The sequence below is a fragment of the Crinia signifera genome, chromosome 1, assembly GCF_055691185.1.
Source record: "Crinia signifera chromosome 1, ASM5569118v1, whole genome shotgun sequence".
Lineage (NCBI taxonomy): Eukaryota > Metazoa > Chordata > Amphibia > Anura > Myobatrachidae > Crinia > Crinia signifera.
This window is the reverse complement of record NC_139217.1, coordinates 102,833,417-102,851,198: the sequence shown is the minus strand read 5'-3', so window position 1 is coordinate 102,851,198 and position 17,782 is coordinate 102,833,417. Positions and strand designations below refer to the sequence as shown.

Sequence of the window (17,782 nt, the reverse complement as noted above, 5' to 3'; positions counted from 1 at the left end):
AGTGGATACACAGTGTACAGTGTGTGATGCTGGAATTTGTAGTACGTGTGTGTGTGTGTGTGTGTGTGATGCAGGTACTTGTAGTTCCCTAGTTGCAGTAGATACACAGTATACTGTGTGTGATGCTGGGACTTGTACATGTGTGTGTGGTGCTGGGACTTGTAGTCTTCCAGTTGCAGTGATGCTGGGACTCACCGATGGCGCAAATCTTCCTGTCCCGCACCCACAGCCACCCCCAGTCACCGGGACAGGCCTATAGGCGTGCCTTCCAGCACGAACACATAGCGGCGCAGGCGGGCAAGCTCCAGCACCGGGTAACACAGCAGCTGGCCGGGGCCATGGAAGGTGCTGAGGCCGCCGCGGTCAGTGTGCTGGAAATCCGCCCCCAGGGCCCGGAGCCTGTCCTCCTCCCCACTGTGTACAGGGGAGGCTGCTTGCACAGCTGCAGCGTGCCCGGTCCGCCCTCCTCCTGCAGCTCCCGCAGATAGCGCTGCTTGCCCACACAGCCTCGGGGTAAGGTAGCAGCCCCAGGGCCCTGCCGGAGCACATTCAGCAAGGGCCAGGGAGTGCTCAGCGCCATCCCCAGGTCTCTGTGAGACCTACAGCGGCCGGGGAGGAGGAAGGAGTCTGGGGAAATAAGAGGGTGTGACGCCGGCATCAGGGAGGGATCTGCACTGGTCGGTGTATGTCTGATGGCCGGGAGGGAGGGGAGCATTATCTGTCAATCATCCCCTTGTGTATAACGCTGGGTGGAGATGTTATACATAACTCTGCCCAGCATTATATATACACAGGGGATGATTGACAGAAGTGGCTAAATATATGAGAAATCCATTCAGAAGATCACTGCGGTAGGCCATTATGCATGGTCATCTGTCAATCTAGTTATTCAATCCAGGCAGCAAATTATCTGATCTCATTCATCCTATTGTTCAACTGCAGGATCGGTCTTTGGGCCTAATTCAGACCTGCTCGCTAGGCAGTGAACACTCGCTGCCTAGCAAATGGGGAAGTGCCACCCTGACTAAAGCACCCCCGCACACACGAGCCGCCCAAATCCCCCTGGTAGCGTGCAAGGAGATGTTTTTGCTAACACATCCCCTCGCATGCGACCGCTAGCAGGAGAAATCATTCAATGGTCTCTCCCCATTGAATGATGTCTCCTGCCGTCTGTAAATAAAAGTCAGTCTAAACTAACTTTTATTACAGCCAGTATCCGCCAAAAAGTGGTCCGCCCGAACCGAGCATAAAACGCTGGTGCCACCCTCTGCCTGCCCCCTCCCTCCACTACCCATGCAAAATCCTCGGCGAGTGTGATACTCACTGTAGGCATTCGCACAGGTGGTCTGAAAATTTGCAAATACATGCACGTGCAGACACCCCACCATTGGAGCAGGGCTGAATTGGGCCCCTGCTGATCTGACCTGAATTAGGCTCTTTGTTACATAATCCTATTTCTTACATAATTGCTCAGGAGCAGGAGAAATCACAGTCCTTCCTTTTTACCCTTTCCTACTTGTTCACAAACATTTTCACCATGTGAAGTCAACCCTGAGAAAACTCAGTCCAAAACTAAAATAGTCCAAAATTATATTTACTCTATATATTCTTATTTTTACTTGGTATTTTTTGGGGATCACTGATTCCTAAGTCTTCTAAAAATGTGTATTCTATGAGGAATGTTCTAGAATGCAGCGGATCACACCTAAACCCTTCCAGTGATGGAATGGGAATCCTTTCAAAAGAAAAAAACAGATCACTGCACAAAGAATAAAGCAGGGCACTGCCGCTAAGATGCTTTGCTGGATCGTGTCAGATTTTTTTCTGAGAATTAAAAATGTGTGGCTTATAAAAGCAAAAAGAACAAGTAAGATCATAGTTTACTGTCACATTTAGAGCCCCCCTCATTCATTAATGAAGTAATTAGTTTTATGTCTGAATGTATTGCTCTGCAATTTAGCCATTATAAATCTTCCGAAGTGACCGGACATTGGGGTAAATTTACTAAAGGTTCCAAATGTGAAAAATGATGATGTTGCCCATAGCAACCAACCAGTTTTATATTGCATTCTAGAAAATGAAAGACAGAATCTGATTGGTTGACATGGGCAACAATCCCCACATTTCACTATAGAAGCTTTGGTATCCCGCATTTTTATATGTTACAGGCAGTAAGGGACCCCATCTTTAACACACTCGGAGTCGCTGATCTTGTGTGCAGCCAATAACAATCCTCAGCACCTCCCAACCAATCACCACCCACAGATTCTATTCACCCAATTGCCATCTGCGTCCTTCTCTCCCTGCCTGCCAGCATCCCGCTCTGAAATTTTGCCTAGTGCTCTAAGGGAGCATAGCCCAACTACTGTAGAGCGGATCAGTAGTACTGCCTTTACCACAGCCCTATAGCTGGCGTCCGAGCCCTGCAGAGCATGCGAGTGGATGTCCACAAGGAGGAGAAATCATTCAATGGTCGCTCACCATCAAATGATTTCTCTAGCCTTCATTCTGAAAAGTCAGTCTATACTTACTTTTCAGATGCCTGCTACCTGGCGAATTGGGGGCAGGCGCTGACGTCATGTGACGTCAACCACCCGCCCCAGCAGGCATGGACACGCCTGTGTTCTCAGGGGTACGCTCAGTATTTCTATGGACACGCCCATAAAAGGCTGGCCAGTCCCCTGCATCCGCTCCCTGTCCGCCCATGTTGGAGCAAACTCCCGGGGGAGTGTGAAACTTGCCGAAGGCGTTCGCTACGCTACTCCCGCACACAGTTTGTTTGAAAAATGTGAGGGGCTGATTGGTTGGTACTTTGGGCCTGATTCATACCCGATCGCTGGGCTGCGAGTTCTCAGCCCAAGCGACTATCAAATGTACGCACATACACACGATACCCATGGGTCCCACACGCTGGCCGTTTCAAGGTATTGGCCTATTGTTGGCGGCACATCAGCGGTTTTTGGGAGTGCAGTGAAAAACTGCGGAGGTGCCCAGCCATCTCAGCGCCAACAGGGGGGAATCGATTAGATGGTGAGTGATTGGCAATGGATTTACCCATGTGTGCATGTCTGCGAACAACTGATCACTGGGCTGTGAAGATTTGCAGTCCAGCAAACAGGTCTGAATCTGGCCCTTAACCTCTCCAAGCTTTGATAAATCTCCCAATTTGTTTTAGTTGGCCATGGATGTGCTTCAAAGCTAATATCACACAATTGCTCCAATTGAGCCTGAAAAACATCCCTTTGTAGTTTAGTAAATAGTAATTGAACTTATTGTTAAATACTGTCTAAACATTAGACAATAGATTACACATCTTGCTTTCAAATTGTATTCAAGTTGTCACGTTCAAATCAAATAAACTGAGGGAGGGGGGGCACTTTGCTTACAGGTGTGATCATGCTAATAAGCCTCACTTTTGGACTGTGTTGTGTATTCGCTAATGAGAGGATACATTGTAAACCTCAGATCACCGACCTGCATAAGTAAATGGTAATTGACACAACCTAAAGTATGTTTGTTTCATCGGACAACTATTAACACTTATATAAGAATCTAATTATCACCAGGAGATGGGCACTCCAAAATATGTGCCGGGATGTTCCTCACAAGCAGTCATCTGTAACACCTGCAGATTTATCTTCAGATCTGGCTGGTTGGAACAAAAATCTGGTAATATCTTAATGACCGTTTGTCAGTTTTCCAGCATTTCCAAGCAAATGGTCAACTGTTATTTTCTCTCATCCATAACCATGTTTTTGTTCCAACCAGCCAGATCTGAAGATAAATCTGTAAGTGTATGGACACCTTAATAAAAATGCATAAATAAACACATCTGGCATTTGGACTCTGATCCAGGAGTGTTCTTTACTTCTTGTAAACTAACATGTACGAGTATGAAGGGGAAAGGCTCTAGGGGGGCTCCTGTTGCATTTATCATATTTTTGTGTCATTTTTGAAATACCTCCTACCAGCGGAGGCTCTATATAAAATAGGGAACAGAGGGTGCACTCACCAGTCTTACATGTGCAAGATATGATTTGGCATAGTCCTCACACTGCTCGACTACTGCAACATTCTCCTTACTGGCCCCCCATGCTTCCAGCTCGCTGCCTTCTGTGAATATGGGTTTGCTCAAATACTTTGGCTCTTTATGTAATCCCAGACAGACTCGATGATGTTGAGATCAGGGCTCTGTGTGGGGCCATATCATCACTTCCAGGTCTACTTCTTCTTCTTTATGCTGAAATTGTACTAATTGACATTGTCTGTATATTTGGGGTCTTTGTCCTGCTGCAGAATAAATTTGAGTCGGTCAGACACCTCCATGATGGTATTGCATAATGCTTAAGTACCTGCCTGTATTTCTCTGCATTGAGGACACCAGTCATTTTGACCAAATTCCCCAAGTCCATATGCCAAAATGCAGCCTAAAACTTGCAAGGAACCTCCACCATACTTCACCATGCCTGCAGACACTTGTTATTGTACCACTCTATAGCGAACAAACTGCTTTATTATAGACAAATTATATTATAGTGTCACTATTGCTCTCTGGCTGTTGACACGGTTCCCACAGACTTTATCGATTTTAGATTACAGAATGTCTACTCAGTGAAGACACCAGTCGGAAAGTTGTCTATACATGCTTGGAGAATATGATGCTCTGTATGACAGTACATTTTGTTACTGGTCACGTTCATCCTTTTGATTCTGTCCATCTCTGGTTATTCAACCATTTGAAAGATCTAGTGGTAGACTGATACCTTGCTACCCCTGAAGAAGTCCCGCTTGGGATGAAACGTGTAGGGTGATTTCAGGAAAGCATTGGCTTAAAGTGGTATCAAGCACTGGACATACTGGATGTGAAAACCTTTTATGAAGATTTATTATTGTTTTTATATTGTTATATGGAATACATTTTATATTAAAGTGGGAAAACTGATTCATAACTACAGCGTTATACCAGCGTTACACCGAAGTGAAACTGAAGGACAAAACAACAACTGAGAAAACCAAAGTCTGCTTTGACAACATACTACTCCTGGCTGCTTAATCTGGCAATTCAACCATAATATCATCATTTTACATCTGCAAACAACTTTTACTATCACTGTTTCTTGCACTGTCTGTTTTGAAAATGACCAGCTGTACCTCTAATGACCTCACCTCTGCTGCTCTTCCATGTGCCCCTGACATTTTATTCTTGGCCCTCTTCTTCTCTTTCTCTATACGTCCTCTCTGGGTGAGCTTATGTGCTCACTCGACCTCCACTATCACATCTATGCTGATAACACTGAAATCTACCTCTCCTCTCCTGATCTCTCTCCCTCTATCCTCACTCATATCTCCAACTGTCTCTCTGCTGTCTACTCTTAGATGACCCAGTGCTTTTGTAAACTTAAAATATCAAAGACTAAGCTGACCCCTTCCTACCCTCCTGCATAAAACCCGACCATCTCTCCTCCTAACCTACTGTTTATGCCCACTTCATTCCCTTCTGTGTCACCCTTGTCAGTCTAACCCTCCCCTTTAGAATGTAAGCTCTCACGAGCAGGGCCCTCTCTCCTCATGTGCCTTTCTTAGAATATATAAACCACTGCCACCCTGATGATTGCTTCAGTGTCCTGTCCCCTGATGCAACTATCCATATTAACCATGTACTTGTCCTAAACTGTCTTGTACTGTAATTTGTTATGCGTTTTTGATTATAACTATGCTCTGTAAAGCGCTGCGTAATTTGTGTCCGCTATATAAGAAACTTAATAAATAAATAAATATATACATTTTTTACGGATGTACATGTATTTGTTTGGTGAAACTCCTATTTGTGCACCTCTATAATCTTTCTTTTTTCATCTCTATTTCATACCTCTATTAACAGTGAGGTATATAGAAGTACAGCTATCCAAACAGCGCAGGGAAGGTCACAACCCCTTCTTTCTCTTTCTCTCTCTCTCTATCTATCTATCTATCTATCTATATCTCTCTCTCTCTCTCTCTCTCTATATATATATATATATATATATATATATATATATATATATATATATATATATATATCAGTATTCAATGAGCATTTTGGTGATGTGCAGCTTTATTTATTATAACAAAACACTTTATTTTAAAAGTTCACATTCCACTTCACCATAAAAAGATAGCGATTGCTACTCGGTGAATCATGGCTAAAAAAACCTTGAAATGTATTCGCCATCTGGTCATTGAATAGGGTGATTCACCGTTTTAGTCAAAAATTCGCCTTACAGCACAAAATCGCCATAAAAACATGGCGAATCAGCCTCATTGAATACCGCCCATAGTATGACTTATGTGTTTTATAGCTCCCCCTCCAAGTGCTGGAGTGCATTGCAACTCTGCAGATGTCATTTAAAAGTGTTTGAGAATGTTTGTTGACTATGTGTTCCCCTTAGGAATTACAATTGTAGTCTTTTTGCAGAAAGTGGCCTCTCTTGTTTTAAAACTGAACTAGTTATGTACCTTTGTGTTTGTTAAAAAGAAGAGAAAAAAAATCTTTACCATGCTTGCATTTCTATATTGTAATTACTTAATAAAAGCAGCCTTCCTATATGCAAATGATGGCAGGCTGTTCCATTGTCTTGACACGTTCAGCACATTGGAGACATGCAAGTTAACTGTACAGCCAGATAATCTAATGGACAGTTTGAAATGCAGTGCTAATAGTAACTAATAGTTAACCATTCATTTAAGATCATGTTACTATGTTTGTATCTAAAGGCCCATACACACTATATGATTTTCATCTGAAAATCGTTCATTTTCAGATGAAAATCGCCAAGTTTGTATGGGCCACCGATGGGAGACTAGTGATGATGCACGCTCCCGCATCATCGCTAGCAAAGTCTCCCGTCTGCTGGTTTTGCCAGCATGCCAGCGATGATGGATGGTTTTTCATCCATCATCGCTGTGTGTGTACGCAGCACAGGCTGAAAGATCATACACTTTCAGCCCGCAAATTGCCCCGATGCCTCCCCATCTCCGTCCCCCTGCTCTGTGTTGTCATGAGCAGGGAGAAGCCACACATGACCCGCCCCCTCGTCCGTCCCCGACCCCTCTCCCTCCCGCTCGCCAGCCAGACTCACCCGCCGTAGCAGCAAAGTGACCTCCCTCCCTCCCTCCTGCAGCTATCCGCCCGTCTGCAGCTGTCCGCCATCTGTGGCTCACCCGCAGCAGCAAGCTCCCTCCCTCATGTCCATAAAATAAAATAAAAATCACCTTGTTAAGTGAGTAGCCACTGCCACCAATGTGTACAGTATAAAATGATATCCTATGTAGAATATAAAAAAAGTGCACATTATGAAATGGCGGCAACGCAAACATTGCTGCCACAGGCCAGCAATGTATGCATTACCACTGCCCGCCAATGTATATTGTGTTATGGCGGTAACTCATGCATTGCTGCCACAGCCCATATGTATATATAGTAGTCATAATTGTACCCACTGATAGCTAATGGGCACTTGAACAGAACAACATTTAATACATATATCTTGATGTATCAGGGATGTCCATGCTCAGATTATAATAGCGCTAGTAAAATAAATAACAGAACCAAAAATGTAAGTAAAAAATAAACAAAAACGTAAGTATCTTACTTACAGTGGGAGAGAAAAACCTGAAAAATAAAGTTTTGGGTAGATATATATGGGTTTCATGGCAGTGTACAATACATAATCAAGAGGAAAAAAGACCTCCTATACAATGTAACTAAATAAAAAAAGCCATGCATGGCCATCCGATCAGGCAAATATATATCTCATACCTGAACGCATGTCCATACACAGACTTCTGCCACCAGATGGTTACTATAAAATGTATTGCCCGGGTGCTCGCTCGGATGAAGGCTCTGTCAGTACCGGTAATTATAATCCAATAAATAAGCTGTAACGTGCAAAATTGTTTATTGTATTGACTGCGTTTCGGGCAGAACCCGTCTTCAGGATATATATGTTTATCTCAAAATCATTAAAAATAATGGCCTAAATTTGCATAGGTCTCCCTTATTCTACCAAAACATCTAGCAGGAGACCCTTTAAGTCCTGTAAGTTGTGAGATGGGGCCTCCATGGTTTGGAGTTGTTTTTTCCAGATTTAGAAGTGGTGAATTTGGAAGTCAACATCTTGAACTTTGTCATCTTCCTTTAAAACATTTCTGAACAATTTTAATATTTGGCAAATCTGCATTCTGCAAAAAGACGCCACTGCCATTAGGGAATACAGTTCCCATGAAGCGGTGTACTTGGTCTACAACAATATTTAGGAAGGTATTATGTGTCAACGTAACATCTACATGAATGCTTGGACTCAAGGTTTCCTAACAGAACATTTCCAATACTTCCTCCGCTAGCATGCCTTCTTCCTTTAATGCATCCTGCCACCATCTCTTTCCCCAGGGGGAACAATACATATACACACATTCATCCATATGATATGGATTCATCAGACCAAGCCACCTTCTTCCAATGCTGTATGGTCCTGTTCAACCCTCAACTGCCTATTGTAGGTGCTTTGGGCAGCGGACAGGGTTCAGTATAGGCACTTTGAACAGTCTGCGGTTACGCACCAAGTTGACATTTTTTGTATCATAAAATTATGGTACAGTAGCCCTTCTGTGGGATAGGACCTATGGGCTAGTTTTTGCTACTCATGAGTATCAAAAATACTGTAGCTGGTCCACCTGTTGTGCTTCCTTGGACCCCATTTGTTAGGTACTAACCACTGCATACAATGGGAACACCCCTTATTCTGCTTTAACAAGTTCAGGAACTGACCCAAACCTTCACAGGTGCAACTGTAATGAGATAATAAATGTTATTCCCTTCACCTGTAAGTTGTTTAATGCTTATGGCTGATCAGTAGGCTCTTATGCAATAAAAAAAAAAATGTAAACAAATTTATTGAAGCATACAAAAAGATAAAAAAGTGACAAAAAATAAAAACGTATCATTAACGCCATCACTTCTACATGCCTCGAACGTTTGTGCGTTCTCTGAGCTGACGACGGGGCCCCCGAGCCCCGAAACGTTGCCCACCTGCACATAGATTAAAATATCCTAATTCTTTTCACCGCTATCAAGTCTCCGTGTGCCGCTTATTGTTCTGCATTTATATATCTATATCTATTTATTTAATATCCACCTTCTTCCAAATCCTTTAAGAGGGCTTAATTGTAAATGTCACATTTTTGTTTTTTAGATCTGGCAATGTGGAGGAAAGTTATTATTTACACCTTGTTCACGTGTAGGACACATTTATCGTCTACATGGGTGGCAAGGAAACCCCCCTCCGGTCTATGTAGGATCGTCACCAACACTGAAGGTCAGTTACTGAAGAAGAACAACACATTTTCTGGTTACCATCCATTTATTTTGAACTTGAAGCTTTGATTTTGTCATGTGTGTTGTGTTGAAACGGACAGCAAAAATAACATGTAATCATATGCAAGCTGGTTGTGATAGTGCCACCATCTATGGGGTTGGAGGAAAAGTCCCTGGTATAACAGTAACTATTGTTGAATATAACCTCTCCCAATGAAAGTGTTCTTCCAAAATAACAACTATATTTCACTTACCCTGACCCCCTATATTGAGGTCTGAACCTATTTACTCAGACTCATAACTCATTAGTTACGTGTGAATTGACATAATAAAATTGGATACACACTAGAAGATCTGGCCGGTTGGAATGAAAATCTGGCAATATCTGGGAAATATGATAACAATTATTTGCTTTTAAAAGCTATAAAACAGGTGGAAACGGCCATTCAGATAAATTTGGTTAAATGAGATGGATTGAAACAATTTGTCTGAATGACACTTTTTGTCTGTTTTCCAGTGTTTGGGGAGCAATGTCTCTAGGAATGCATTGTAAATAGCAAAGCATTTGCATAGCCATTCACAGAAACTGACACATCAAACAGTTTATATTTTCACCTGCACCAGTATAGGGCTTCCCCTCATCTGCTAAAGAATTAGGCTGAAAGTGGTCACGCCTGCGTTTTAAGATAAGTCACCCGAAAAAGTCCATGTTCCCAGGGGATGCAGTTGATTTGCCGGCGGTCGGAATCCCGACACTGGAATCCCGACCGCCGAAATCCCGAAACTTTCTCCCTCCGTGGGTGTCCACGACACCCATAGAGGGAGAATAAAATAGCGTGCCGAGCGTAGCGAGGCACCGGGCCCGCTGCGTGGCGAGCGCAGCGAGCCCGCAAGGGGGGGCGATCCATGTCCCCCCCTTGTCGGGATTTCGGCGGTCGGGATTCCAGTGTCGGGATTCCGACCGCCGGGATCCCGACCGCCGGGAAATCGTATCGGATCCGTTCCCAGCACTAGCTTCCTGTCCATCAAATTGCGACTTCTATGTGTATGGATAAGTATTCGCTAATTTATGCCGCATATGCACATGTGCAGTCATTCCATAATTGAATGGATTATGATTTCTCTGATTAGCCATTCATGCTGAATTATGCCCACTGTGTGTAGGTAGTCACACTTATAAAGCTCTGTGTATGACATATTAGCTACCTTAGGATGATTATATTATAACCAACATTCTGTTATTTCCTAGGTGTCATACACAGATGCATGAAAAAAAATGTTGGCTTAATGTGTTGAGAAAACCTTGTACTTTGATCTTGCTTATCACAGCCATAGAAGTGCATAACGTAGCTCTTTACACTGCCCGCTTGCAGCATGGTGTATTATTTACTTTATGATGCATCCATAGAACTATTACATGTTACCCAGCAGTTACGCTTCTAAATGCTGATTGTATTGCACTGCTGAAATTACAGGAAGTAAAAAATAATACACAAGTCCATTCACTTCCAGTATGTTTCAATTATTATAAAGCAGCTGGGCTTAAGAGTGAATGCTAGTGTGTGAAGGCCTTGCATGGCTAATACCTGTACTACAATTATAATTGGTGACGAAAAGTAGTAGAAATATGACCAATGGCTTTCCGGGATCCTATTTCACTACTTGGCATCATTTGTGCAGATGGCTATAGCATCATTATTAGTGGGTGACACTTGGCTGTTGCTGCTCCTTGAATGTTAGCATATCAGGATCACATTCCATTTTGGCAGCACACAAGTATGGCCAAACAGGTTGCACCCAGCTAGCAGAGTCACCAAGCCGCTAGACTACTACAAGAGCCCATTCGTCCCCTAAGCAGTAGTAATCACCTGCCATTTATGGAAGTGTCCGGTTATTACCCAGTAAACCTTCACTAGCTTAAAACTGGCCATACACCTTAAGATGTATTATATAAACTGGCTGGGTGGAACAAAAATCTGGTAATAGTTGAAAAACTATTATCAGGATGACAAAAGGATCAGTTTGCCGACACCGTAATCCTGATAGCCGGCAATCCGGATCTAGGAGTATGCAGTGTGGTCTAGCGTGCAGCTGGGGAGTACTATTAGGGGACTTAGGGTTTAGGCCGCGGGGAGAGGGGGTTATGTTAAGGCACCAAGAAGGGGAGTTAAGGGTTAGGTTGTCCTGCCTGGGGGGGTAGTTTTGGCCAGCGGGTACAGGGGTTAGGCACTAGAGGGGAGGGTTAGGATAGGCTGCTGCAAGGTAGGGAAGGAGTGTTAGGGCGCTATGAAGCCCCTTTTCAAATTCTCCAGGATCTGTCTTTTGACCACTGGCATCCCAAAAGCCAGGATATTGTGTGTATCCAAGATACATACTGCAGGTGAAATGGCTTCTGACTGTGTGCAGCATAGATTGTTAATGATTATATAATTTCTGAATAGGGCTGCTTAATATAATTGCCACTATATAACTTAAAAATTATAAATGTATATAGCAAACAAACTTGCCCTCATTTGTGTTTTTATCATTGCTTCATGGAAGAATTGTCATTTGGAAATTGCTTAAGGCTTACTGGTTTCTGCAACTGCTGCTGCCTGTTTGTTTAGCACAATTGAAATGGTTCTCAGAGACATAGCAGGTTGTGGCAGGATAATTGGACATCCCTTTTAATCCACATTTACTTCCTATAAAAGCTTTATCAGAGGTATAATTTGTGCCACAACTTGTCATTCCAGTGAGAATATATCATAGGTAATTGTATTTGATTCATGCTTATGCTGGCTAGGCTGCAAGTCTGAAATAGTATAAAAACTTCAGAACAATCTTGGCATTGCCTCCCAACTTCTATGCAGTTAATAGAAAACTTTATTTAACAGTTTATTCTATAACGCACATATTCTGCAGCACTTTACAGAGAATATTTGAACATTCACATCAGTCCCTGCCCCAGTGGAGCTTACAATCTATATTCTCTACCACATGTGCACACACACACATTATAGGGTTAATTTTGTTGGGAGCCAATTAACCTACCAGTATATTTTTGGATTGTGGGAGGAAACTGGAGCACCTGGAGGAAACCCACGCAAATACGGGGAGAATATACAAACTCCGCACACTGAGCCATGGTGGGAACAGAACCCATGACCTCAGTGCTGTGAGACAGTAATGCTAACCATTACACCATCCATACTGCCTACTTAATGTGAAGAAGTACCATGATGCTATGCTTCCAGTCACATCTAGTACTTAATAATACCAAGATATTTATGACCAGATACAAATTGTCATGAGGACTTCAATAACGGGTTTACAGAATCACAGCCACCGTGTGTTACTAGCAGTGGCGTAGCTATACTGCAGCAGCCCCCGCGGTGGCTTGGAGGAGCCAGCACCAGCGGGTCTGTGGGGGGGCGCAGAGAATATCAGGAAGTGCGGCTCCCAGTCCCTGTTCTGTACTCCGTTGCTGCCGCTGCGCTTGTCACACAGCCTGCAGCCTGAAGACCCTCAGCTGATGTCCTGCTCCCCCAGCAGCAGCGGCCAGCTGCTCCCCTGCCTCTGCTCAGCGGCCTGCTTCTTTTCCCCCACGTCCCGTGTAAAGCTTCTCTTCTTGACCCACCCCCCAGCAGCAGCGGCATTTAGCTTCTAAACCCCAAGTTCAGCCACCAGCTAGCCTTATATTATCCTGACCGACACCACTCGGCTGCCGTGTTTGTGGCCAGCTTCTCCTCCCCCCACAGCTTCTCCTCCCCCCACAGCTTCTCCTCCAACCTGACCCCAGCAGGAGCCAACTTCTTCCCACATGCGCAGCGGCAGAATGTCGCCCCCATATTATAGAGGGGCACCAATATGTGGGGCAGAGGCACCTCTAGGGCCTGATTCATACCTGACTGCTCAACTGCAAACTTGCAGATGACTGTGAGTAGTTAGCCACCACCTAGACAGAAAACCCGCCCTGTACAAATCAGCAAGTGAATTGTGAAAATATCGCTATTCGGCATCCATATGCATAGGCCTGTGCTGAAATCGCATACCCCACCTTGAAACTCCTGGGCACGCCTGCGTTTTTCCGGACACTCCCTGAAAATGGCAGGTTATCACCCCCAAATGCCGGCTTCCAGTCAGTCAATTTACTAGGGAATTGAGAACAGATCATTTGGCTATTTTTGACGCTCTTTTGGCTAGCACAGATAAGATAGATAATTAATCTGTTTGCAAATTTGAGATCAACTCTGAATTATGCCCCTACGCTGTTTATGTGCGACAACTAAGTTGGTGTTTCTGGGTAGCAACAATCCTAATGCACAGCAGGGAACCGTTTTTTGGGTGTGTTGGGGTGGACCATGGGCATGAACACAATTACTGTCCCATCTGATTTGGGTGTTATGCATTGTAGGTGATGAACTCTATCACGTCTTGTGTATCCAGCATGATAACGATGATGGCTGATCTCACCATCGGAAGCGTACAGTGGTGTGAGCCCATGGATGCATATGACATTGAATATGCATGAAGTGGTACTAGCATTCAATTTGCAGCGAGCATGTCGGGTTGTATACAATTACATGAAACTCAAAATCACTTAATAAGTCTTAATATATGTAATTACTTCACCGTATTATATATGGTTGTGGTGTTTACATTTCCCCCCCACAGAACAATTATTTCTGTGGACAAAATTGACTCCTAATTCTAAATCAACTGCTAATTGCATAAAGGAACCACTTGACACATTCATAAAACATCCTATGTTCGTGTTTCTACAGAACTATGTTAGAGTTGTGGAAGTCTGGTGGGATGATTACAGAGACTACTTCTACGCCAGCCGCCCCGAAACCAAAGCCCTGGCTTATGGGGACATCAGTGAGCTGAAAAAATTCAGAGAGGACCACAACTGCAAAAGTTTTAAATGGTTCATGGAAGAAATAGCGTACGACATCCCCGAACACTATCCACTGCCGCCCAAAAATTTGGATTGGGGAGAGGTGAGTTCTTCATCAATATTTTGTGTGTGCAGCATATGTCTGTGTATATGCATGCATAAAGGAAAGAGATTTAATACATTTTAGGTTATTCCTTCCATGTTGTAACTCTTCGCTCTGCTGTAAGCCTTTACTGTATGTGCAAGAAGCTGTTCTAGTTCTGACCTCTAGTGGAATACTGCAAACCTTAAACAACAAAATAAGCACTATTGTATTTAGCTGTATTTAGTTTTTTTTTTTTTTTTTTTATGTTTGTGTGTGTGTGTGTGTTGCAATAGGGTATTATTTAGTACTATAGTAAATATAAATGATGGTTATGGTGTTATAGAATGTCTTAGGTGTCAGCTGGGTGTGCTGAACCCTCGCATATTTCCAGCTAGAAGAGCCAGTGTCTAGCGCTTTCACAGTGACAGGCTGATGTAAAAGTGGCTGTGTGCAGACACAAACGATATTAAATCTAAAGCAGCTCAGACCCGGCTGAGATTGGGTTGTATTTGATACTTTTTAATGAGAGAACATACTTCTTATACAAAGTGAACTGTAATAAAATAAAACAACATGCAGGGTAATCGGGATAGTGCCCAAAAGTATTTCACGGTATACCAAAAATTGTGTGAGTAAAGAAAGTGGTTAGTAAAGGAGTCGTTTATTCAGTTGAAGCTACATATTTGTGTGTGTTTATTTTTATTTTTTTGAATCTTTATTTTTAGTATCGCTATCCATTATATGGAAACCACTGGGTACAAAAGTTACAAGTTAATAATATTGAGGATGATTTACAGCGCTCCCACATCTTAGGGCAGGGGTGGGGAACCTTTTTTGTGCCAAGGGCCAATTTTATGGTGGAAAAATCCTTCGGGGGCCATATGTAAAAATTTCTCTTAAAAATTGTCCTGCTGCAGCCGTCCCACGCTCCAGCGGCTGCCGCTGAATAGGACTAACAGTCTCTGGTTGCTCTTGATTGAGAGGAATCTCGAAAGTTCTCCCCTATACTTGACTTTTGGCAAATCTGCCAGGTGGGTAGGAGGGCCACTCAGACTGGCTACGGGGGCCGCATACGGCCCCAGGGCCTGAGGTTCCCCACCACTGTCTTAGGGAAATGTTCTGAGTTGCCCATTTGCAGCATCTTGAGAAAGTACATTTCTGTCTCTGTGCATCTTTAGAGTCACCATCAGAGCAGTGGTGCACACAGGGGTGGGTTTCAGAGTACCCATAAACCCGCCCTGATGAGCCAGATTCTGAGTTTCAAGACTGCTGTGCTTCCATCTCAACACTAATCTTGACCACAGCTTCTGAGAGTTCTGCTCTGAATAACTCAGACTTTGCGTAAGGAGCATGGGAGCTGCCGTGCATGATACTCATATCCTCAAAAAACAGCTCCCTCTATGTCTACATCTCACAGTCATTATGCAGTGCCGTGGCCACCATCAGTCTCCTCTCCTATTTACATGAAAACCCCTGGTGCACCATCAAAACTTGCATCAGCCCTGTGGCAGATTCCGTTTCTCTATGTGAGCATGGCCTCCTTTGTGAGCGGGTTCAGCGTCTTTGGATGCAGCCGGCTTCAGTAAAACAATACCCAGGGAATGCTGTCTAAAAATTACAGACCCTGTGTACAATTCTGTTAGCACTGTCTTTATCCCCTTTTGATTGAGAAGATGTAGTCTCTGAATAATGGAGAGATGATAGAATGAAAATGAGGGCAGTTTTCTAGAGCTGGCTGAGGATTAGAGGGGGCATACAGTTATGATTCTCACATTATAAATAAAGCTATCTTGTGCAGTATTGTAGTAGACAAATACAACTTATTATTAAATGGAGATGATAGGATAGGAGTAAGGGCTGGAATTGGATACAGTACACCTTAAATATGCTTTTCTCCGCACATCAGAGCACACTTGCCAAGAGTGGAGAAGAGGTGTCATCATTTGGTGCCTGTGTGGTCATTGCTTGGCCTGTATTCTCATGCTCCACATGTTTACCCAATCCAAGGTTCAATGGTTATACATATTTCACATGTATTTTTGTCTTTACAGATAAGAGGCTTGGAGTCCAGCTACTGTATAGACAGCATGGGTCATACAAATGGAGGCCTTCTAGAACTTGGGCCTTGTCACAGAATGGGTGGAAACCAGGTAGGTTAAAAAAGGAACAAAATGTAATATAGGATTATAATTGTCTGTTTACATTGGCGTAAAAGAAGTGCGGCTTTGTCTACATAGAAGTTGAGTGCTAAGCTACTGATTCTGTAAGCCATTTGCTTCTTCCATGAACTCTACGAACACATCTATATTGTGTGGTTATAGAATGGGAACTGCTCGTAGCATCGGTCACTGCACGTGGTCTTGTAGACAGAGTAGCATCTGAAGCGCCACATTGTATTTCAAGATTCAGAGGATGTGGTTGAAATATTTTTGGGCCTGCTAAAATATATAAAAAAATTATAATGGTGGGCTGCCCAGAGCTCTGTCACTGATTTAAAATATATTATTATTATTATAATTGTTGTTTATTTATCTGGCGCCACAAGGGTTCTGCAGCGTCTAACAATACATAAATGAGCAAAAAACTATTAAATACTGAATTATAATACCTGGTAATTTAGGACAAGTACATGGTAAGTAAAACCGTTTCATCAGGGGACAGGACACTGAAGCAATTATTAGGATGACAGAGATATATATGCTGACAAATATATATACTGCACTTAAACCTTGACAAAGGGGTGAATGATACACTGAAACGTTGGTTTGCTTTAATACACGCTGTTGAAAACCCTTGGAGTGCCGCTGTCTGTTCCTTCCTATGAGACTACCTGTTTGTTCCAGAAGGCACCCAGGTACTGAATTCCAGCTGAGGGAGTGCCAGGCTGTCTACCTCTCTCTCTCTCTCTCTCTCTCTCTCTCTCTCTCTCTCTCTCTCTATCTATCTATCTATCTATCTATCTATCTATCTATCTATCTATCTATCTATCTATCTATCTATCTATATATATATATATATATATATATATATATATATATATATATTAATTTAAGAAAAGCACATTAGCAAAGAGGACCCTGCTCATGAGAGCTTATATTTTAAAGGGCCGGGGCAGACAGACAGGAGTGGGACAGAAGGGATAGAATCGAGCATTAACAGAAGGTTAGGTTGAGAGATGGCTGGGTTTAATGAAGAAGTGGGTATTCAGAACCTGTTTAAAGTTTTGTAGGGAGGTGGGGTGTCTGATTCTGGACAAGATGTACTAAGCCTTAAAAAGTGATAAAATGGAGAGTGTTAGACCACCAGCCAATCAGATCCCAATTGCCATGTTACAGGCAGTTAAGAGCTGATTGGCTGGTGGTTTATCACTCTCCATTGTATCACTTTTCAAGGCTTTGTACATCAGGCCCAGGGAGAGGTAGAGAATTCCACAGCCAAGGAGCACAACAGCCAAAATCTTGGT

The 17,782-nt window shown here is 43.2% G+C and overlaps 1 protein-coding gene across 2 annotated transcripts in view; it reads left to right on the top strand.

Annotated features, from left to right (window-relative positions):
• Positions 1-17,782, top strand: part of GALNT7 (polypeptide N-acetylgalactosaminyltransferase 7) — a 159,440-nt gene that overhangs the window by 128,669 nt on the left and 12,989 nt on the right. For both annotated transcript variants that reach the window (XM_083170900.1, XM_083170892.1), the window contains 3 exons: positions 9,231-9,353; positions 14,119-14,337; positions 16,371-16,469. In XM_083170900.1, the coding sequence (XP_083027026.1) occupies positions 9,231-9,353; positions 14,119-14,337; positions 16,371-16,469 (441 nt within the window). The remainder of the gene's footprint in view (positions 1-9,230; positions 9,354-14,118; positions 14,338-16,370; positions 16,470-17,782) is intronic.